This window comes from Mytilus trossulus, chromosome 4 (assembly GCF_036588685.1).
Source record: "Mytilus trossulus isolate FHL-02 chromosome 4, PNRI_Mtr1.1.1.hap1, whole genome shotgun sequence".
Taxonomy (NCBI): Eukaryota; Metazoa; Mollusca; class Bivalvia; order Mytilida; family Mytilidae; genus Mytilus; species Mytilus trossulus.
This window is the reverse complement of record NC_086376.1, coordinates 4,471,067-4,493,398: the sequence shown is the minus strand read 5'-3', so window position 1 is coordinate 4,493,398 and position 22,332 is coordinate 4,471,067. Positions and strand designations below refer to the sequence as shown.

General features: G+C 31.9%; 3 protein-coding genes across 3 annotated transcripts; 1 reads left to right on the top strand and 2 right to left on the bottom strand.

The window, feature by feature from the left end:
• Positions 1-529: 529 nt before the first annotated feature.
• On the bottom strand, positions 530-4,104 carry LOC134713691 (uncharacterized). Its single transcript, XM_063574980.1, has 5 exons — positions 4,060-4,104; positions 2,983-3,075; positions 1,439-2,194; positions 1,111-1,179; positions 530-656 (listed from the first exon to the last, which is right to left on the bottom strand). The coding sequence occupies exons 2-5, from the start codon at positions 3,068-3,070 to the stop codon at positions 643-645; spliced, it is 927 nt and encodes a 308-aa protein (XP_063431050.1). The 5' UTR covers positions 3,071-3,075; positions 4,060-4,104; the 3' UTR covers positions 530-642.
• Positions 4,105-11,530: 7,426 nt separating this feature from the next.
• LOC134713690 (glycine, alanine and asparagine-rich protein-like) lies at positions 11,531-16,701 on the bottom strand. The gene is made up of 4 exons (XM_063574979.1): positions 16,634-16,701; positions 13,861-15,078; positions 12,616-12,888; positions 11,531-11,636 (listed from the first exon to the last, which is right to left on the bottom strand). The coding sequence occupies exons 1-4, from the start codon at positions 16,695-16,697 to the stop codon at positions 11,626-11,628; spliced, it is 1,566 nt and encodes a 521-aa protein (XP_063431049.1). The 5' UTR covers positions 16,698-16,701; the 3' UTR covers positions 11,531-11,625.
• A 3,238-nt stretch (positions 16,702-19,939) lies between these two features.
• On the top strand, positions 19,940-22,059 carry LOC134713689 (uncharacterized). Its single transcript, XM_063574978.1, has 4 exons — positions 19,940-20,068; positions 20,512-20,617; positions 21,380-21,607; positions 21,977-22,059. Exons 1-3 carry the CDS (start codon positions 19,995-19,997, stop codon positions 21,521-21,523), a joined length of 324 nt encoding a protein of 107 aa, XP_063431048.1. The 5' UTR covers positions 19,940-19,994; the 3' UTR covers positions 21,524-21,607; positions 21,977-22,059.
• The last annotated feature ends 273 nt before the right edge of the window (positions 22,060-22,332 follow it).

The following is a 22,332-nucleotide window of genomic DNA, read 5'->3' as shown; positions in this document are numbered from 1 at the left end:
AAAAGGCGCAACCTTACTACACAGAAACAAAAACCACATCTTAAGGTTAACATACGGGTTTCGATAACGAACAAGTGACTATGTTGAATTAGGTCGTTAATATGTAATCCTGTCTACTAACATTGCACCTTCGCTAGCTAGCGTTACGATCCACAGAATAGAAGGGAGTGGAAAGTAACCCTTGGCTAGCAAAGGAGCTAAAATGGTTGCTGTCTTCGATCAGGCAGTTGGTTTGCCTGTTTGCTTGTTTGAATGGCAATATTTTATAGCAAGCTTTTTACTTTTCAAATTGTTACTTGGATGGAGAGTTGTCTCATTGGCACTCACACCAAATCTTCCTATATCTATATACGATATGGGTTTTGTTACATTTTGAAGAACGGTGACTTATAGTTGTTTATATCAAATTCTTTTAAAAGGGTACGTCATTTGTTCTATCATTTGAGTAGTTGTTACATTGTAGATCATGCTTCATCTCCTTTTTTTTTATTACATACACTGTTTGTGAATTAAAGAAAAAAAGATGATATTTGGGATGCAATTATTTATTCTATATACAAAAAAAAAATCACCACACCAGAAAAAACGGAAAGATCATGTTTGTTCATCAACGTTGGGCGTCCAATACTATATATCTGTCATTTAATAATAACTTGCTGTAAAAGAAGAAGAGAAATATTTGTTATTAAAATGCAAAATTATACACAAACATCAACTTTATGTACTAATATCACATACAATTTTGATTTACCTTCAAGCGTAAAAAAAACCAAAGTCATATTTTGAAATCATTTGAAGACAAAGGGTTTTATAATTTAGTCATTTATCGATATCTTCTTATATACATGTACGAAATAAAATTAACAAATACAACATCGGCAAGCCTGTTCCGTGTTTTAAATAAATGGTGTTAAATTATCTTTAAAAGTAATACATATAAAGGTACAAAGCTTATTTATTTTCCCTTAATGTGAGAGAAGTACAAGTTACTTCAAAACAATCTTGAATCAATTACAAAATTAACCTGGGCTACTTAGGTATTTATATATCAGGAAATGATTGAATAAAATATTTGTTATCGTTAAAAAAAATAATTACAAAATTACTTACCACCTTTTCCACCTCCGATGCCACCAGCTCCGCCGCTGATTCCAGCATTCAAACTTCCACCGAGAGTTCCTGAAATAGAAGTGTATTTTGTTCTACTCTTTCTTTAGTGTTTATATTGGTGTAGTTGGTTATCTTTACAAGGAAATGTCTATGGTTTCTTGAGAGAAAAAGAAATCCTTCACAATCGTGTTGAGTACTGCAATCATATTTGAAATTTTCCACTTGTTCTTTTTATTACTTAATGCATTAAAATTGTTTACATAATGGTCATGACGATGTACTGTGTTTTTATTTTCTATCATGGAACATTAGTTTTTAAAATATTTACCCATAATGCTAGATCCAGCACCTCCTCCAAGACCACCACCTAGACCACCAGAAAGGCCACCACTTAGTCCACCAGAGAGTCCTCCTGAAAGTCCACCAATGCCCCCTGCTCCGCCAAGACCTCCTAAACCTCCAACACGTCCAGCAAATCCACCGCCGAATCTACCAGCAAATCCGGAGCCTGAACCGAAACCACCTCCGATTCCAGATCCACCAACAGAACCAGCAAATCCACCACCGAATCTTCCAGCAAATCCAGATCCAGATCCGGAACCACCACCGATTCCACCGAAACCACCACCAATTCCACCGAAACCACCACCGATTCCACCGATACCTCCGCCTAGACCACCACCTAATCCACCTCCAATTGCACCACCAAATCCACCAGTCAAGCCACCGGATAGGCTAGCGCTTACACTACTTGCTGCAACAGCTTGTTGAAGAGCTGATACATAGTACATCAATCTGAGGTAGGCACTGAAGCTGAGGGTAATAGATCCGCCGGCACCACCACCGCCAATAAATCCACCTCCGACGCCACCGCCCAAGTTTCCACTTAGAGAACCGCTTAGAGATCCAGAAACTCCACTGCCGCCAAAACCTCCGCCGATACCACCTCCGATTCCACCACCGATTCCACCACCGATTCCTCCTCCGAGACCACCTCCGAGACCACCTCCGAGACCACCTCCGAGTCCACCACCTAAACTTCCAGCTAGAGATCCTTGTAGAGATCCGCTGAGGGAGCCACCTCCTGAAATGTCAAATTATAAGTGTTTAATTCTTAATCTATTGAAGGAATTAAATATGCAATTAAAAAATTATGAAGGACAAAATCTGCTAGAACTTCCATAAAACATGACTGAATTTTACGACAGTTGAAAAGGATCATGCAAGATTCGACGACTGTGTGTCATGAAATTTGAATTGAGTATTAAAAATTCATTTTGAACCAAAAAACATTAGATAAAAATATTTAATGGAAAAATGAAGAAAAATATAACAAACTTCTACGAAATAATAATTGAAATGCAATAATTAAAAACAAAAATGGTTGCATGCTGAGTATGATAGAAAAACGCGATAAAACAATAGCATTTTTGAAAGTTTTGGATATTGTTTTTTTTTAAATAATCATCGATAATCATAGAATAGCAATCTAATACATCCATAGTGAAACCAAAGTCAAACATCTTTTCGGAAAGTCATTTTTAAGAGATAAAGTTCTAATCATTATTGAATAGTATAGTCTCTATAATCAAGTTATAAAGCACGTGTTTTGCTTTTGTTCATAATTTAACAAATTCAGTAAAAGCGATATTCGAATCGGAAAGTCGAGAAATGAAAAACAAGTTTTGAAATAATTTGTCTGATCTAAAAATATCCTGAGTTCTAGGTTGCGAAAACATCATTGTATACTACACCATACTAGCCACTCAAAATTAAATCAAATTCTTTTAAAAAGGGTACACTGTGTTAATTGATTTTGTTATCATTATTTTAGAAAATCTTTATCTTGAGTAAGGGAGATAACTTGCTTACCTCCACCACCACCACCGCCGAACTTGCCACCGGCATGAGTACAGGAACTGGCAACTAGCAGAACAACACAAGTAATCAAAGTATTCATTTTGCCTGAAAAAAAGGAAAAACACTAAAATAATCTAAGCTGTTAGGATGGAGGAAAGAACACATAATTGTTATTTTTACCATTACTAAGAATACTATTTTGAAATTTCTCTTGAAGTATTATCAAAATATTGAAAATCGATATCAAATTCCGTTCAAATAAAAAAAAATATAAGCTGAATACTTGTATCGCTAATTTAAAAAGGTGGTTATCATATTTATGATATTTGCTTAAGAATAAGCTTTTTTACTTTATATTATAGAAATACACATTTGTATCAACATTATGAAGTACACTTTTTTTTTACCGAGGTTCAACAAATACTTTAATTTGATTTGTCAAGGTAGAAACACTTTTCTTTCTTGTTATTTTATTTTCAACTGCCAATGCAAAAATTTAACTTCGTCACATGATAGTAATTTTGTTAAGCATATAAGAAAAACGTTATGTTTCAATACAGTAAGACCTACACATAAATATTTTTAAATGATGTTTAACTCCATTATCTCTATACTTTGATTTCAATTGATATTGCCTCTACCATTTTGGCTAAACACGATTTTTTCGTTAGGTTTATTTATACTGTACTTGATCCGCATTTTTTTAAGTCTACATTTTGAGTGTAAAACATTTTGAAACGTTATTGGCTATCAAAATCCTCAAGTACATTATGAATCAGAAGAAAATACGAACTTTAAAGAAATTAGAACTGATCTTTAAGGAAACTTTCTCAGATACACTTTTTAAATAATATTATATATTTTAAGAAGAATAAAATATTTTTTTACAGCAAACTTTTTTACCATCTAACGTAAAAAAAATAATCAACAAAAATGTATTTGGTCAACCTTTAGAAACGAATTGTATTACTTTGAGTTAATTAAATAAAACTATGATTTTACAGTGTATATAAAGTAAACCATCAATTGTAAAAAATCAACATCAACATGATTTTGCTTAAATATAATACTAGTAAATATTTGTATTACCTGAGTTTCTTTAAGCTTTTACTGGGACTGTGACAGCGGAGTGTGAAAATAGTCGGGAGAAAATTGGTATTTATACGAGCGATCGTACGTGCTTTCCGTTGTTTATGCTGACCACAAACGATCACCCGAACACTGACTCCTAGATGTAAATTGTTTGTTTTATTGTTCGTGTTTAACGTGATGTTAAAACAAAATGTTGTATATTTACCTACGTTTACAAGATAATTTTTATTGATAAAATATTTATCAGAATCATTCTTTGATATCAAACATTAAAAAAAGTTTACCCGCAAATTTTAACATAGGGTCAAATAAACTATTACGTAATGTGGTCGTATTAAAAGTCTTTTCCTAGATTTTATGTGCAATAAATTATTCCTTTATTAGTCATGATCAGCAAAGAAATTTTTAAATGTATAAACTTATATCAACTATACGCTTTAATAATTCTGTCTTATTTTCTTTTATATTCTATATTTTAACAGTCATGTTTTTCGTTGGGGATACTGTCTTTTACAAAGTTTCTAATTATACTTTACTGATGACAAATGTATAGCTTTTGACGTAGTCGTACACATTTAAGAGATTATTTTAGATTAATTCTGATGTTTTTTCTACCAATATTTCATTTAAAAAAATAACAGTTTCGGTAATGAATGGAATTAGACAAGGATGTCGGTTGTGAGCCTTATTTAGATACTATTATAGTAGTATTTCTAACTAAAAACCACATTGTAGTCAACGATTTGGTTAGAGGTAAAATAAACATAATGATTTTAATGATTTGATTTTATATCGAAAAAAAAAATAAAAGAGGCATCTAGAATAAAACTGTATCACAAAAGTTTATTAAACAAATAACAAATAAAGAAATATATAGGAATCAAGATTTTATATGTATACCTTATTGTTACGAGGTAAGTCAACATTTTTCTAATTGAACCTTGAAAATATGTCATTTAGATAAATTCACTAATTCGATGTCATGTAAGAAAATGTTTTCTGATTTATGAAAGGGAGGCCAAAATATGTTAACGACTTTTAAATATAAAAAAATGTGTCACTTAGCGATGTTTTTCCGCTTTTGGAGATTTTTAATATATTTGAAAAGTGACAAACAATATGTTTAGTTTTTTTTTTAAGTATCAGAATATAAACTCAAGCGTCAATATCAACATGTTTGACCACTACATAAAAAACAACTGAAAGGATGTATGTAAGTCATGAATATCCATAAAACAATAATTAATTCTATGTAATATTTAACAAAAAATACTTATAAAATGGACATGAAAATATTTCTTTTTTTCCAACGGTCAAAATAATTATGTTAGCGTAAACTGTGTCGAAATATTTTTATCTATCGTTTTTGGCAAGGTTACTGCACCAGGCATCTATGATCATTTTTTGGTGAAAGAGTTTTCCTTTTCTAATTTACTATGAATTTGTTTGTTAATCTATAACATTTTTATTTTCAAAAGATATATTAATATTTTCGTTATTTGGGAAACTCAAATGTAACGATTTTGGTGAGACATTCACATTTTATGTAAGAACTAATTGTTAAAATATTCGAAAATGTTTAAATTAATGAGGATTCCTAATGTAATTGATTTACTGCTTACACATTCTGAAACATAATAATATTTAGATACGGTATAATTGCCAAGGGAGCAAGTCTTCACTTGTGACTAAATGGCGTACATTGTAGAAGTTAACAATTATAAGTCACCATACGTGCTTTCAATAGATATAGGAAGATGTGGTGTGAGTGCCAATGAGACAACTCTCCATCCAAATAACAATTTAAAAATTAAACCATTATAGGTTAAAGTACGGCCTTCAACACGGAGCCTTGGCTCACACCGAACACAACAAGCTATAATCTTATTTTAGCACATGAATATTCATTTCATCGTTTAATAAAAGTATCTCTGGTAGTCCATAGTTTAGCAACCATACCACATCTTCTTGTTTTATAGGACTAAGATTTACACGCACATGCTACGTATGAAATTCAGTATCTCAACCTCAGCGATGACGGGATGAGAAAGTGTTTAATGACCTTGACTGGTTGAACAGCCCTTGCACGAATGATCGATGAAAGGTTAATGCTAAATACTTAGACTTCTCGGCTACCGATGCCCTTCCCCAACTTATATAAAAAAGTAAAGTAATGATACTAAATTATCAGAGTGGTATGAATGCGTTTGCCGAGAGAGTGTAAACGTACGGTACGGTCTTCAGAGGTGTGTTGGTGACATAATTCTTTCGTATCAACACTTTTCATGTTTTAGATTATAAAGATCAATTCTTTTTTTTTTACAAATACCATAATGCATACTTTCTAATAAGCTTTAGTTACTTGATGTAAATGGTAGCACATACTTAGAGCCAGTTAAAAAAACAAAAGTCCAAGAAAGTTAACAAAATAAGAATAAAGGGCTGAAACATTAAGAATAGAAAAAAATGGGGTGCTAAAATTTAATGATTTACTTCATATATTAAAGAATGTAGGATCAAAATAATCTAATACAGAAACGTGCAATATCCAGAATACAGTTATCAGGTACAGACTAGTCATTGTATTTAAAGGTAAAGAGTAGACGAAAATTAGAGAATATCGAAATGAAGGTTCCCATCAAAAAACACAATGTTTAAGATTTTGTCTTTGTTATCATATTAAAACTTATATATAATTAATATTCGATATGTCAAAGTATGGTGCAATTGTAATATATGACATTTGAAAATAAATTAAATAACATATTTATCTTTAGGTATTTAGCTGAACTATGATCTTTTTTCTGTTCTTGTTATATATGTTCTATCATTATCTTATGTTTTATTTTTAAAGTATCAATCTTTATGAAATTTGTTACAATGGTTAGACTGTTAGATGTAAATAGATATGGTTGTATCCACAAATAATATACATTTACATGCATTTTTCAAAATGTATTTCCGTATAAAGTACAACACCTATGACCTCTGATGGTATCTGTGATAATGTTAAAACAACGAATAGAAAAACACACGAAAATCTTGATATGACTCTTTAAAGTCATGGTTGAAGCACACAAATCCAATTATTAGTATTTGAAAACGTTAGAAAAACGTCGAACGAACAGCGGGAAAACTACTGTTACCTTTTTTTTTTTTTTACCAAAAGGGACCGACAAAATGTATTAAAATTCAATTTTGCAACTGGAGTAGGAACCTTTTTTTTTTTATTCGAAAAGTATTGACTGATAATTTATGAATCAGTAAAGTATGTTGTTACAATACGACGGTTGTCACAGATAGAGCAGAATCTGCGTTTCCTTTTTCAGAGATTATGAAAACACGCAAGTTAATGGTATTGGTCTATTTTCATTTTCTTTTTTTTTTGTGATTTTTTAAAGACCCCTTACAATGGGGATCAGAAATAATTAGAAGAGCACTAAAACATTAAAAAAAATCAGATTAGAATCACATACGACAGCTGATTAGAACTTCCTTGAAATCAGATTACACCAGCAAATGTTAAACCAAGTAGTTGAAATAACTTAAACGCGAATGCGCAGTGTCAAAAAATGTTAAAACCCAAATAATTTTCTATTAATTTGAATATATTTGATTTCATTTTATCAAAAGAGTTGTATACAATTCTCTGTTTCCTGTCAAACAACCATGTATATATTCGATTTTCTAACTTTAGTACAAAACTCTAAGGTACTTAAAAAGGGTGAAGTCCATTTTCTGATAGAGTACAAATAAGCTAGATATAAATACAAATTCAAACAAAATGACGACAAAACAACACACCAAAATAACGGCATGTGTCCGAATTTTTCCTCCGAACCCAACCACATCAGGAACGCCCGAAACCAAACTACTACTAGAATTATAGTTAGATGCTAGCATACAGGGTCACATCACGGGTCATACGACGAGGTGGAACATATTAGTACTAAAGCAAATAAAGAAAAACCTGTAAAGTAAATAAAATAAAACACAATGTCAGAACAATTCAGAACCATGGTGTATTATTTATGAAGTAGATTTTGCATATTTATCAACTAGCTATTTGTACTTGCCAAATAACTTTTTGAGGGAAAAGACAAGACGTTCTTTGACAAAACCCTGTCCCATTAATGTTTTGTCCAGACAATAACGACGTTTTTTGAAGTCTGGAGCTGTAATATCATTCAAGGGCCTTTTTTTTTTAATTTTCTTCGGAGTTCAGTTTTTTTGTGATTTTACTTTTTATATTGTATGATATTTTTGTGATTTTACTTTTTATATTGTATGAGTTGAGAATTGTATACTCCATATACGAGTGAAAATTAAATGGTGCGCATAAGGTGACGAAATTTAAAGTATTAACTTTGAAATTGTCTCGTTTGTTACAGATTTTAGTAATTAAATGTCTGCTGTTGTCAAATTGAGAAATGTGTCGTAAATTGAGATTAGAGAAGCCGTATTCATGATTCTAAAATCTCTTGTTCAGGAATATAAATATATATTAATGAGACACATCAAAAAAGTTTAGAATTTTCATGGGAAAATTATCAATATTCGTTGTTGACAACAAAATTGAGGTACAAAATTTCAATGCGCCTCTCCATACAGACAACTTTTTATTTGCATATGAGTCGAGTTTTTTTCTAGAGAACCCGGATCATGTAAATTCACATTCCTATATATTGATGATAATTTTTTCATTAACAATCAAAACTTTTCTGATTTAACCTAGAATGTTACATTATCGACATCTCAGTATCAGAATCAATAACAAACGAGACGATTTCAATTTTGAAATTCTATTTTTTCCCACCTTAGCAGTATATACCAACTTCACCTGCATATGGAATATACATTTCCAATTTCGGAAATCAAGTGATAGCAGCTGTAACTAAGTGTCTGAGCAGAAAGTTATTGAACCAGTGTTATTTCAAAGAACGTCTCGTTCTTTTTCTAAAATAATTTCGTCCGAAGATATAAATACCTGTTGATAATATTCTGTATCAATTTTACAAATATTTTACGTGATGGTTTTGAAGTATAGATTATAGGTACTGTAGCCATCACCTTCTTTTAGTTTTTCAACTTAAAATTATAATAGCAGGTAAAAATGCTTTTGTAAGATCCGAACGTGAAAGTAATTATAGCCTTTAAGTTTGTTTTTACTAACTGTTATTCATTGAAAAATCACCAAAGAAACAAATTGGTGAGATGTCAAATATGTACATAGAAATGGATATCAAAACTCAGGTTAGACAAGTCTTAAAAAAATTGCCATTCCATTCCTGCTCCTTTTTCCAAATGTGTTATTCTGCAATGCCAATTAAAGAATGGGGATTTTTTTCTAATTGGTTTATAAAATCGGTTTTATCATCAGTAGTTTCTGTTCGTTTAAGTGCGAAAAGTTGAAGTCTGTTAGATATAAACTTGTCCACATTTTTTTATTGTACTTTACAACTGTACTGTAATAATTGCTGTACCAAGTCAGGAATATGGGAGGTGTCTTCCATTCGTTTGAGGTGTTTTATCATTTGATTAGGGACTTTCCATTTTGAATTTTCCTCAGAGTTCAGTATTTTTGTAATATTACTTTTTGTGTATATTTGTGTCTTTCTGCAGCATATGAATTTCCCTTTCCTGTGCCTGAATAATTTCTGTCTTGGTTTAAAATTTTGAAAACTCCAGTATATTTTTTTCTTTATTTTTTCATATTCCAATTTTGCCATATTCTGTCAAACTTTTTCATTTTCCAAATCTAAATCCAAATACTGTTGTCGCATAAACACATCTTTTGTTATTACATGTATAACTACATATCTGTTGGAATAATGCATGAAAGTAAGCCTCATTTTCTGAATTGCTTCACCTTCATCGATGCTACAAATTAGTTCACACTTAAACCATTTTTTTTATTTTTTGTTTTTTTATATAAGTACAAATCTGCAATTTTTTTCCTTTAAATTTCCTACTGTGAAAGCTTGTTATGTTCTTTTATTCATAAAGCATAAACATAAAATGTTTGACGGAGATGCTTTTCCAAATGAAAATATTTTGATACCAACTGAAAGTTTTACAACATACATCAGAAAATACAACTTCAGGCATATGCACACACAGTGACACACACACACAGTTGTTTAGCAGCCGGATAAAATTGTCTTAAATCTTTTTAGGAAACAAATAGAAAACATTGTATCACTGCTGCATGAAACTTATCTATAGATAAATTGGATTTTTCTTTTGCAATTACCTCCGTATGCTGTGACACTAGTATCTATTTAAGGAAAGGAAGTTATGAAAAGTAGATATGTTCACAAGACATTACCATTAGTATTTGCCTAAAGTACATTGGGAAAATGTTCATGCGTATGACAACGCACAAGAAATGAATTACTTTATTTCCTTCATACACCTTTTATTGTGCACAAGATACGCATTTCGGCAATAAATTTCATATGCAATTCTGTTAAATGCTGACAAAGAGAACAGAAATACACATCCTCATGTGAAAATATGACCAATAATAGATACTTTTTTCAACCCATTATTCTGAAATTAAATTAAAGGAGTACGATTTGAACATTGAAAAATAAACACATCATAGATACTAGGATTGAAAAGTTGTATTTGCACAAAACAAATGTTTTGTCCGCAAGAGACTCATCAGCTCGAATACAAATAAAAATAAAATTCCGGACTCAAAGGAAAAACTCAAGCGGAAACGCAATTGTCAAAAGGCAAAATCAAAGGCTCAAATACATCAAACAAAAGGGAAACAGTTGTCAAATTCCTTACTTTGTACATGCGTTTCCTTATGCAGAAAATTATGCATTAAATCTTATTTATGAATAACAGTATACACAGTCGTTTCTTGTGATGCAACCGTTATATAATTGAGAATAATATTAAGGTTGACAATTTACAAAAGGTGAGGATTTTCAGTAAGTTTTGCAATAGTGGGATTTCAATTAATAAGGGGTAACACACATTGCATAATGAATTTCTTAAATACATACAAATGGTGGTTCAGTTAATGGGTTCTATGTGTATTTACTAAAATAGTTTCATGACTACGATGGTAAATTTCGAGTAGGTTGACCACAATGAACCGAGTATCCATCAAGATATACTACTTGGCAACCTATCGGGTTCATTTATGGCATTGACTTCTTACAATACTGTAGATGCCGAGGGTATATGAACATGTCATTTGCATAAGTATGATGTTTATCCCCTTCGTGTATTGCATCTCTTGGTTTTATTTTCTAACATTGTTCGTTTTTGATATTGTTATTTTTTCAAAATTTCAATATCAGAGACGAAAACTAGGCCGTCATAAGACCAGTAATGTGTTTTATCTGGTTGAAATCTAAACAGTATTTGATAGCATAATATTCATAGAACAGATATGACGTTAATGTTTATCAACAAATAAAAATAAGTTAACACTGAGTTATGAAATATAAAGCTCTTTATTGACTGAATTAACTATGATACAAGTAAATGGAGATCACAAGCAAAAAGTGACATTTCTTTCAGATAAACATCTCGCAAAAGGGTTTAATAGGTACCTGAAAAGTCAAATAAAACCATAATTATATATGCTGTCTTAAATGAGCTTAAAAAGTATTCAATTACAAACTTTAAAAGTTAATGTTATAACTTAATCAATTCCAATTTTCATTTTGATATATTTAAGCGTAAAATACAAATTAAAACTGTTAACTGGAAGTGTATTTGTGAATTTGTCCGATGTCTTCTTTGATGGAAATATATTACAAAACAGGTTAATTTGTCGCGTTCATTTAATCCGTCATTGGTATTATTTTTAGTGATTCGTTTTGTTCAATTGTATGCGCGGTGCATTGTTTTGTTGAATTCTGGTTTGCTTTTCCCGACTTTTCACGTTGACGGATGGGACCTGCTTTTCTTTTGTGTTGTCTTCTCGCTAAAACTTATCCATGTTAACATAGGGAATATTTGAAGAATTTTGTTCAATTCTTTGGTAAATTAATTTTACAACAAATACGGTTATCAAGTTGCTTGGTTTGTATTAATGTCAAAGCCCAAGAACCAACCCTGTACCAAGTCAGGAAAATTGCAATTGTTATATTATAGTCCGTTTCTGTGTGTGTTACATTTTAATGTTGCGTTTCTGTTGTGTCGTAGTTCTCTTATATTTGATGCGTTTCCCTCAGTTTTAGTTTGTAACTCGGATTTGTTTTTTCTCTATAGATTTATGAATTTCGAACAGCGGTATACATACTACTATTGCCTTTATTTTGTATCTACTTATCTCTTAATAATTCGTCTAAATATAAGCCCAAAATGTTAGGTCTGTAAATTCGCAGAAGCTATTTTTTTTCCTCCCTGGCCGGGTATTCGAACTCATGCTACAGAGATATTCTAATTTCTTAATTATACATTACATGAATTTAAAATGAATAGATTTTGAACTTCGAAAACAAAGTAAAAAAAAAACATTTGTTTTTTGTTACATTCTTTGCATATTATTTCCTTGTCATTAAAATATTATAAAATTATACATACTTCCACCAGATTTAACTCTTAATCCACTTCTCCCTGTTATTCCAACTCCACTTCCGTGAGTGATTCTAAATCCACTTCCGTCTGTGGTTCTGACTCCACTTCTTCCTGTGATTCTGAATCCTCTTCCGTCTGTGGTTCTAAATCCACTTCCGTCTGTGATTCTGACTCCACTTCCGTCTGTAACTCTGACTCCACTTCCGTCTGTGACACTGAATCCACTTCCGTCTGTGGTTGGAACTCCTCTTCCGCTTGTAATTCTAACTCCGCTACGATCTAAAAATTATATAAGATTTAACTGCATTTGCTCAAAACAGAAAAAGATCAATACTTTGGTCAAAAGCATATCTCATGTTTGAAAAAAAAAAACAATTGGAGTAGACACAATGTTCAAAAAACAAAATTGTTTGCATCCTTTATTTTTTAGTTATGAAGTTGAACACCAACATGTGAATTATAATATGGTCAGCAGTAAATTACAATGCGAACTATAAATGGTACTGAAATCGGGGGGAAATATACAGTCAGGTAAAAGTGAATTCTTACTAAAAAGATCTCAATATTACAAAGTAACGTTTTGGGTTATTTTTATTAAATAAATACCATAAGATGTAGATATTTTTAATTTTTTTGTGATGTGTTTAACACGACAGCATAGTTTACTATTAATATTTTGTAAGAATACATAGCAAACTCTTCCATAAAATTTTTCCTTGTGTTCACCTCAGCAAAAAATAAAAATGAGCCCAAACAATTTCATGGCCAAATACACAATAAAACTTGACATTTTTACATCTTCTTGTATTTATTTGAAATAAATCGGTCATTCAGTTACTTGGTAATATTGCTTTGATTTATATTGATTTTAGTTGAAATGAGAGTACATCTTTTTAGTGGGAACTAATGTTTTGTCAACAGACCTTATTAACACAAATAATGTATGTTACTTAAAGTTGACTACACCACACGAAATGCATCAAACATTTGTTATTCTATGGGTATCCTCAACAATAGATTAGTCCACAATATATTCTTTTACAATTTTATCTTATTATGATACAAAAATTCGAATTTGCAAAAAAAAAACCAAGTGTTATATATGATTAGGAAGATATTGAATGAGACAACAAGTTTATTAGGTAAATGAACGTGTGTGTACCATGATAGTGTTGAAATAAAATATGAGCACGTCTTTGTTTTAAAAGTTTTACCAATTTTCTTTTTCTAAACAGGTAAATGTAAACCTACCTGCAACACCTCTGACACCATTCACTCCAAATCTCCAAACTGGTCCAAATGTCCTAGAGCCATCTGTTCCAAAACTCCCCTGCAAACTTGCTGAGGTAGAATCACTTGTTCTACCAGCAAAACCTGTTGACTGGATAGGTACATTAACTTGACCTGCAGGACCACCTACTGACAAATCGCCACTTGGACTAATATCAAAGCCACTTGGTTGGAAAGATGCAACAAGTCGGCCTGAAGGGCGGCTTACTGACAGATCGCCACTTGGACTGCTGACAAAGCCATTTGGTTGGAAAGATGCAACAATTTGGCCTGCAGGGCGGCTAACTGACAGATCACCAATTGAACTGCTGACAAATCCTCTTGGTTGGAAAGATGCAAAAATTTGGCCTGAAGGGCGGCTCACTGACAGATCGCTACTTGGACTGCTGACAAAGCCACTTGGATGGAAAGATGCAACAGTTTGGCCTGAAGGGCGGCTAACTGGCAGATCGCCACTTGGACTGCTTACAAAGCCTCTTGGTTGGAAAGATGCAACAATTTGGCCTGCAGGGCGGTTTATTGACAGATCGCCACTAGGACTACTTCCAAAGCTACTTGGACCGAAAGTTGATATAGTACCTTGACCTCCTGGTCCAGATACTATCCCTGAGAATCCACTTCCAGACTGGCTTCCTCCAAATCCGATTCTTGCACCTGTATTAAAAGCAAGGGTTCTTTCGAGGGCGGAAATATAAGAGATCAATCCGATGTATGCCTGGTAACTTATGTTGATGAAACCTGCTCTACTGGTTGTGTCATCTCGTCCGGTGACAAATCCGCTAGTACGAGGACCAAATCCACTTGTGAATAGCCCACTGACTGCTTGGCCAGTTCCACTAATATCGGAGCTAGATGCACTCGAACCCGGACCAAATCCACTCACACCAGTACCAAATCCACTCAAACCTGGACCAGTTGCACTCACACCAGGTCCAAATCGGCCTCTGAAATTGCCTCCCACTGTTCCAGAAAATCCTCCTGCTCCGCCAAGAGATGAAGCTAATCCTCCACTAAGAGCAGATGCTAGTCCGGCTGCAGTTCCTGCGACAGTTCCACCTAATGCTGCAGCTAATCTTTGTCCATTTGAACCAACACCGAATCTCCCATCTACAATTCCAACATTACTAAGAAATCCACTTGGGAAACCAGATATGGCACCACTTACACCAGAACTAATTCCTGCAAAAACAATTCGTTCCATGGCATTTTTCAGTTGAAATTCACAAATCATAACCAATTTAAAAAATGTGTTATGATGTCATATTCCTTAAGTCTGCTTCCTTATTCCAAATTAATCTGCATTTATCTTAATTTCAAGAATTGAATGATATGACAATGTTTCATAGAAAATGTGAATTTTCGTGATAGTGCAATTTAATGATGTAAATCAAATCCCCTTTGACGTCTCTTTCAGAATGTTGTGATTCGTTTTAACAAATATTCAAGCAAGTTTCAATTAAATTTTAAAAAGACTTAATTTATTAAAATACTGTGAAAGTACTTTAATTCGTGGGTATCAATTTTCGTGGTTTGAGCAATATTTACATGTTCGTGGGTATTTAAATTCGTGGATTTTAGTTTAAAAAAAAATGTAATATCAACATGATTAAAGCCTTTAGAAACGAAGGTTACAAATAGTCTGAATTGAAGGAAATTGAAGAGTAAACATTAACCCTATGTGTAAATCGTAGTGACAACACCAATTATCCCAAGTTGAGACTACCAAGATAAAGTGATCAACAGATTAAGAACCATCAAAGGTGTTAATAAGGCCATAAATATGTCACCTAAAGAAATCAGTATCATAAATGTATCTTAAATTGTCAAATAATTCTTCTCAAAATCAAGCCCAGCATGACATTATTATTTTCAATATGTACGAGAACTATGAAGATATAAAATGAACACTTTATCATACTAGCATATCAAGAACGGAAATCTCACTTTTTTCGAAATTTTTTTTTTATGAGAATTAAAAGATCAAAAGTTGTACAGTTTAGGTTATTTTAAAGATTAAATGGGTATACTCCTGCATGCAGTTGTAGTGCTGTGAGTGCTATTAAAGTATTCTCAGATTTGACGTTATTCAATATATTCTGTAGATCATATCAGCAGTCAAACCTTCATGGGGATCTTTTCATGTCTTGATTTGGACAATGGTTGTTTTATTTCGCTGGACACTTAAATTCGTGGATAAAGTCATCCACGAAAACCACGAAAATTGATACCCCACGAATAAAAGTACTTTCACAGATATACGTATGGAAATATTGGATAGAAAATGGTGTAAAAGAACAATTATGAAGATTCGATGAGGTAAATTATATATATTTATGTTAGGATCATTATGAAGGATTGACTAAGATATGCATTTCCTTACAATTGTTATAACGTCAATCTATTGTTTAGTGCTATTTGATAACGTTTCATAATTACTTATTATTTTTACATCTCCTATAAATTTTATAATGGCCTCCCAATTTTTTTCATGTTTGGAATTCAAAAAACAAATGTCTTTTTCTAAAAAAAAAAAATTTGAACGCCTTTTGTTAAAAAGAAGTCCACTGGTCTACCTAAGTTCTACATAATTTAAAGGACATACATACTCTATTGAAAAAGACGTAATTAATCAAAAAATATATATATATAATTGAACCCCATCAATCTATACTAATATATTAACATATGAAAGACACCAGTTACTACCAGACACTACTGAACAAACAAATTATACCTCCTTTCCCGCTTGCCAAAACTCCAGCTGCACTGGCGAAAATGAGGGTGACAACCAAAATCATAATGATGACTGAAAATAATGAAGGAAAAACATATATTAAACAGTGACTTTTTCTTTATACAAAAGTTTACAGATTATACCAAAATATATGCAATATTGAATGAAATTAATATGACGAAAATAACAAATATAACAATAGTCAGGTGCGCTACTTCAAAATTTCTTTTTTCGTAAAATTACCAAAAAAACATATTTTCACAATATTTAAGAAAATGAATGATCTTTTTTTTAAAACGTTGACAATTTCTTTTTCATATTAAATTCCAAAATCGGAAACGTTACGGTATTTCCGTTTCTTTTTTTTTTTTAAATATTTAAGTTACAAAAAAATAATTCATACAGACTTCGTCCCCATTTACACGTAATGCCTGCCTCATATTACAATTAAACAATATACACCTTTAAAATTACCTTAGACTTCTTAGCAATGCAGACAATATGGGACTGTAGCATCATCTTGCGTGTCGTTGATTTTATACTATGTTATCTAGGCGTGTGACATAACCACAAAGGCTGACCTGCGCAGAAAAGTGACAAGTTTATGGAGCTGGCGACTGTTAAACTGCACAACATGGTAGAATTCATCACAAAAGTGTCATGTTTTCATACAAAATTTACGATATTTATTCTTTGTAGATCGTCGATATGATTTTTATTTCAAAGAGATATCTCGATTCTTAATTGTAAATAAACAAATAAAATATGCATTCTTATATAACTTGTTTGTAGGATCACACGGTCTTCAAGGACATTGTAACAAGTATGTACTTTTACCGTTTCTACATGTATCTGTTTAAATATGAACCAATGAAAGTAAACTGCAATATAAAATAAAAAATACTTTATTGATTGTTTATTTTCTGGAGAAACAAAAAGATAAAAGCATAGGTTTTGTCATCTGTAGTTCTTTTCTAATTATTTTATGTTAACACAATTGAGTTACAAAGTTTATTGTCAATAAAAAGTTGTCATGCAATGCTGATGTCACTCTGTCCACATTCAACTGTGAAAGCACCTTTACAGATATTTATTTTTCTTGATATAAATTTGCAAAGTTATATACAAAAAATGAATATACGCAGTACAGAATAAGAAAAATGAAAATAATATTTTCAAAATTTTGTCTTTTTTTAGCAATACAGAATGTTTCATGCATGCAGGTGCAAAAGTATTGTGTAAAACACTAGTTGAAAATTTATATCTTATTATACTGTTGTTTCCCTCTGAATTGGGTACATATTGGACAAACAATTCCGTCCTAACTTTTGCATTGTTTTGTGGGAGCGATCATATGGTGGTCATGGACGACATAGATGGGGATATGAAATAAACATGTGTCCGAACTGGTTTTTTTTTACAATGGAGTACATTTCTGACCTAAAAATGTGAATATTTTAGGACTGGATTAAAAATTATTATGGAGTAGTACGGAAGCGTCTTATGGACATAGAAAAAAATAAAATTGGCAGAGAACTTTTTTCAAAGTCGAAGTTTTGACATTTCAGATCTTAAAATTTCGACTTTAACTCGAAATTTTAACTTTTCTGATCTTGAAATTATGACTTTCTAAAATCTTGAAATTACGGCTTTTCAAAAAGTCGCAATTTTGACTCATCTAGAATTCGAAATTTTGAATTTATAAAAAGTCATAATTTCGACTTCAAACTCAAAATTTCGACTTTGTTAAAACTCGAAATTTCTACTTTTTCTAAAGTCGAAATTTCGACTTCTTTCAAACACAAAATTTTGTCTTTAACTCGAAATTTTTAAACCAGGCAAAGTCAGTGACTTGCTATTGGGAAACCAAACATGCCTTTGAAACTGTGATGCTAAATTTCATCAAATCTGACGATCCTATGACAGTGTCTTGGAAACTAAAACTTGGAATATGGGAAAACAATTTTTTTCTGTCAACATGAATGTTCTTTCCGAATGAAACTCTTCAATATTAAATGCTAATCCGCATCTTAATTTAAGAACAAAACCAATTTCTGAATATTAATTGCCAAAAATGTGTGGATGACACTTTACTAATTTGCCTCCATGTCTACTCCTTCTAAAATTGTAATTATAAACTGTGTTTGAATACTAACATCTAAGTATTTAGAAAAAGTCAAAATTTTAACTTTTAAAAAAAATCGAGATTTTAAAAGATGAACTTTTTAGTTCAAAGTCGAAATTTCAAGTTTTAAAAGAGTCGAAATTTCAAGTTTTAAAAGTGTCGAAATTTTTAGTTTAAAGTAGAAATTTTGACTTTTTATAAAGTCGAAATTTCGAGTAATGAAAAAGTCAAAATTTCGACTTTTCAAAAAGTCGAAATTTCAAGATTTTAGAAAGTCAAAATTATAGTAAGACAAAATTTCGAGATTTGAGGAGACAAAATATCGTCTTTGAAAAAAAAGTTCACTGCCAATTTTATTTTTACTATGTCCCTAATACGCTTCCGTAACAATCATCCTGTTTTGGACTCGGGGATTTTTTGTTTATAAAAACTGATTGTTGTAGCCTTTGACACATTAAATTTTCTATAAAATCTTGTTTGCCAAAAAAGAATTATAATAATAACCTGTATCAATTTGTCTATAGAGCCAATTATTAGTCACCTTATTAAAAAAACGTTTGCTGTTAAATATCGTTGTATTTTAGTTCCTACAGTTAAAGATATGCAGGCAAGCTAACCAACGGATGTTTCGTAAAGTTAAATTTCATTACAAAATCCCATATATACAATCAACGCTTTGTCGTGTTGGTATTTCGTTAACATTTTTGTTCAATAACCACCACGAAGGCCTTATGATTGTTTAATATTGCTTATAATAAAATCAAGTTCATTTTTCATTTAGAAGCCATAATTAGCGGACTATGCAATATATGTTTTGCTCATGATTGAAGGCTGTTTGGTATCTTATAGTTGTCAATTTCTATGTCATTGTATTGGCCTCTGGTTGAGATTGTCTCATTGGCATTTATGCCACATCTTTTTATATTTATATCAATTAAAACACTGGTGGATAGTAGTTATATTGCCATTCACACTTCATATCTTTATTTTTATATTTAGCAACTTGTAATGTACCATTAGTTTGGTTTGACAGAAGGATAGTTATTCTATCAAGCCTGGAATTATGGATGAAAACAGCCTTTTCAACGTCGTTCTTATTGTTGTGTTAACGTCCAACTGGAAGACGTCTTTATTGTGACGTCGGCCCTTCCCATCATTCTCTTCTTTCCTTCACTACGACGTGAAAAGAAATACACGCAGAGATTCAGCAACATTTCGCAGAGAAAAATAAAAGAAATGGAGGCTACAGATGTCGTAATGACCATATATATTCCAAGAATGTACGGAATAGGTTATGTTTTCGATGGAATGTAAGTATTTTTAAGAATTCACTAGTTAAGTTAATGAATAATTTCAGTTTGTGAGCTGTAAGTCTTTTGTTTTCGTGAGGGCCTGATAGTTTATATATATAACCTTTCCACCATACAATTAATTGGTTTGTTTTCAATTAGGCCGTTAGTTTTCTCAATTTAATTATTTCCTATTTTCATGTTGGGGCTTTTGATAGCCGACCATACGGTATGGTATCGTTTTTCTCAATGTTGAAGGCCTTGCTGTTGCCTATAGTTGCTGACATCCACTTCATTTCGGAACTTTGTTGGATAATTGTCTCATGGGAAACTATATCAGCCCCCCCCCCCCCCCTTATTTCTATTTAAATGGTTAGGTAATTTGGAAAAAATGATGGAAAGATGGAAATCAACAATTTCGTTAAATCATGTTATAAAAATTGTTCTAACATTCTTTACTTTAGGTTTGACAAGAAGACTGTCAAGCAATGCGAAAAGAAAATTAAAGAAATGGAAAAGGAGATTAAAAAACACAATCAAATTTACAAGAAATTGCAGGATCAGCAAAAGGTAATAATTTCAATTCACATCAGATCCCCCCAGAAAACAAGAACCAATAAATAATGTGAGATAAAAATCATAAGAAAAATTAGTAAAATGAAATTGAAGAGACAATGGATTGTCAAATGCAATCCTTTAAACAGTTCTAGTTAAAGGACTTAATTGGAAGATCGAACACCCAACCCCACTCACAAAAAAACAATTTTTAATAAGGACAGAAGTCAAAAGAATCTGAGAAAGGAACCTGAACTTTCATCAACCGACTCGACCTCTGAAAAATATTCTTGTAAAAATGTATGATAAATTATAACAAATGCTTCAGATATTACTATTATTTAATAAAATTGAGAATGGAAATGGGGAATGTGTCAAAGAGACAACAACCCGACCATAGAAAAAACAACCGCAGAAGGTCACCAACAGTTCTTCAATGTAGCGAGAAATTCCCGCACCCGGAGGCGTCCTCAGTCAGCTGGCCCCTAAACAAATATATACTAGTTCAGTGATAATGAACTCCATACTTATTTCCAAATTGTACACAACAAAACTAAAATTAAGATAATACAAGACTAACAAAGACGGTCTAACAAAGGCCAGAGGCTCCTGACTTGGGACAGGCGCAAAAATGCGGCGGGGTTAAACATGTTTGTGAGATCTCAACTCTCCCCCTATACCTCTAGCCAATGTAGAAAAGTAAAAGCATAACAATACGCACAGTTAATTGTTCTGAGAATTTCTTATTTCTAAAATGTGAATTAAATACGATTCCAGGTGTGTTGGCTTGCCGACAGAAAAGTTACATACAAGATGGATACTTCAAAGAAGATAAATGATTACATCGGAGAGCATTTAAATGCACATGAAGAACGCGCAACACGAATAGCTATGAATAAGGTTCAGAAACACCTTCAATAAACATTAAAGCAAGCAAAAAGGACGGAACAAAAGTACCAAGATCTTTTGGAACAGGAGTCGAGGATAAGATCTTCTGTCAAAAAGGTAAAAATGCAATATTTATTATAACACAAAACAGACACAAAAATACCAATTTATTGATCTATGGAACTTCAATAAAAATTGTAATTGATAAGCACTTTACTATATAAAGAGAGGTATGGTATGAAAACTTCAATTTTAATGAACTACGGTAACCACTGAAAAATGTATGACAGATTTTGGTACTGGTTACATACTTGATGGTTTGTATTTGTAGAATAATTATTTCCTTGCAGAGAATAGAGTAAAATGTAGGACTTATAGTGTAAATGTTAAGGGTTGTATGTAACCGATTTTGCACAGACAAATAAGATTTTATTTTTCTTTCATATTTGTTCCCTTTTTTAATTACTTTTTTATTATTTGTTTAAGATGGAACAGGACATAGTTAAAATGATTGAATTCCAAGTGAATGACAGAACAAGGACTTCAACACCAGTGTAAGTAAAAGATATGCCATCCGTCAAACCATTGTGTGTGTGTTGACATGGAAAAGTCTTTTTGTATTGCTGTCACTTGCATCTTATTCATCTACTATTTGAAAAAAAAATAGCCATTAGACTTCTAAAAGGAAGAGCAATTGAATAGTAACAGGGGAATATATAGAAAAAGGGGGAATAGTGAAACAAATATGGAAAATACGCACAATCAATTTCGGTGGATGAAAATATAACATGTTCTAACAAATAATTATGCATTACAATATTTTTTATTCCATTACAGTAACA

What these genes read in the sequence shown, in the direction of transcription:
- LOC134713691 (XM_063574980.1), bottom strand. Translation starts at nt 3,070, where the DNA reads ATGAATACTTTGATTACTTGTGTTGTTCTGCTAGTTGCCAGTTCCTGT. An exon ending in CGGCGGTGGTGGTGGTGGAG is followed by an intron (nt 2,195 to 2,982) that starts GTAAGCAAGTTA and finishes TTGACATTTCAG; the next exon opens with GAGGTGGCTCCCTCAGCGGA. An exon ending in TGCTGGATCTAGCATTATGG is followed by an intron (nt 1,180 to 1,438) that starts GTAAATATTTTA and finishes CTTCTATTTCAG; the next exon opens with GAACTCTCGGTGGAAGTTTG.
- LOC134713690 (XM_063574979.1), bottom strand. Translation starts at nt 16,697, where the DNA reads ATGATTTTGGTTGTCACCCTCATTTTCGCCAGTGCAGCTGGAGTTTTG. An exon ending in TTTGGCAAGCGGGAAAGGAG is followed by an intron (nt 15,079 to 16,633) that starts GTATAATTTGTT and finishes TTGTTTTTGCAG; the next exon opens with GAATTAGTTCTGGTGTAAGT. An exon ending in TGGTGTCAGAGGTGTTGCAG is followed by an intron (nt 12,889 to 13,860) that starts GTAGGTTTACAT and finishes TATAATTTTTAG; the next exon opens with ATCGTAGCGGAGTTAGAATT.
- LOC134713689 (XM_063574978.1), top strand. Translation starts at nt 19,995, where the DNA reads ATGGAGGCTACAGATGTCGTAATGACCATATATATTCCAAGAATGTAC. An exon ending in GGTTATGTTTTCGATGGAAT is followed by an intron (nt 20,069 to 20,511) that starts GTAAGTATTTTT and finishes TCTTTACTTTAG; the next exon opens with GTTTGACAAGAAGACTGTCA. An exon ending in AATTGCAGGATCAGCAAAAG is followed by an intron (nt 20,618 to 21,379) that starts GTAATAATTTCA and finishes ATACGATTCCAG; the next exon opens with GTGTGTTGGCTTGCCGACAG.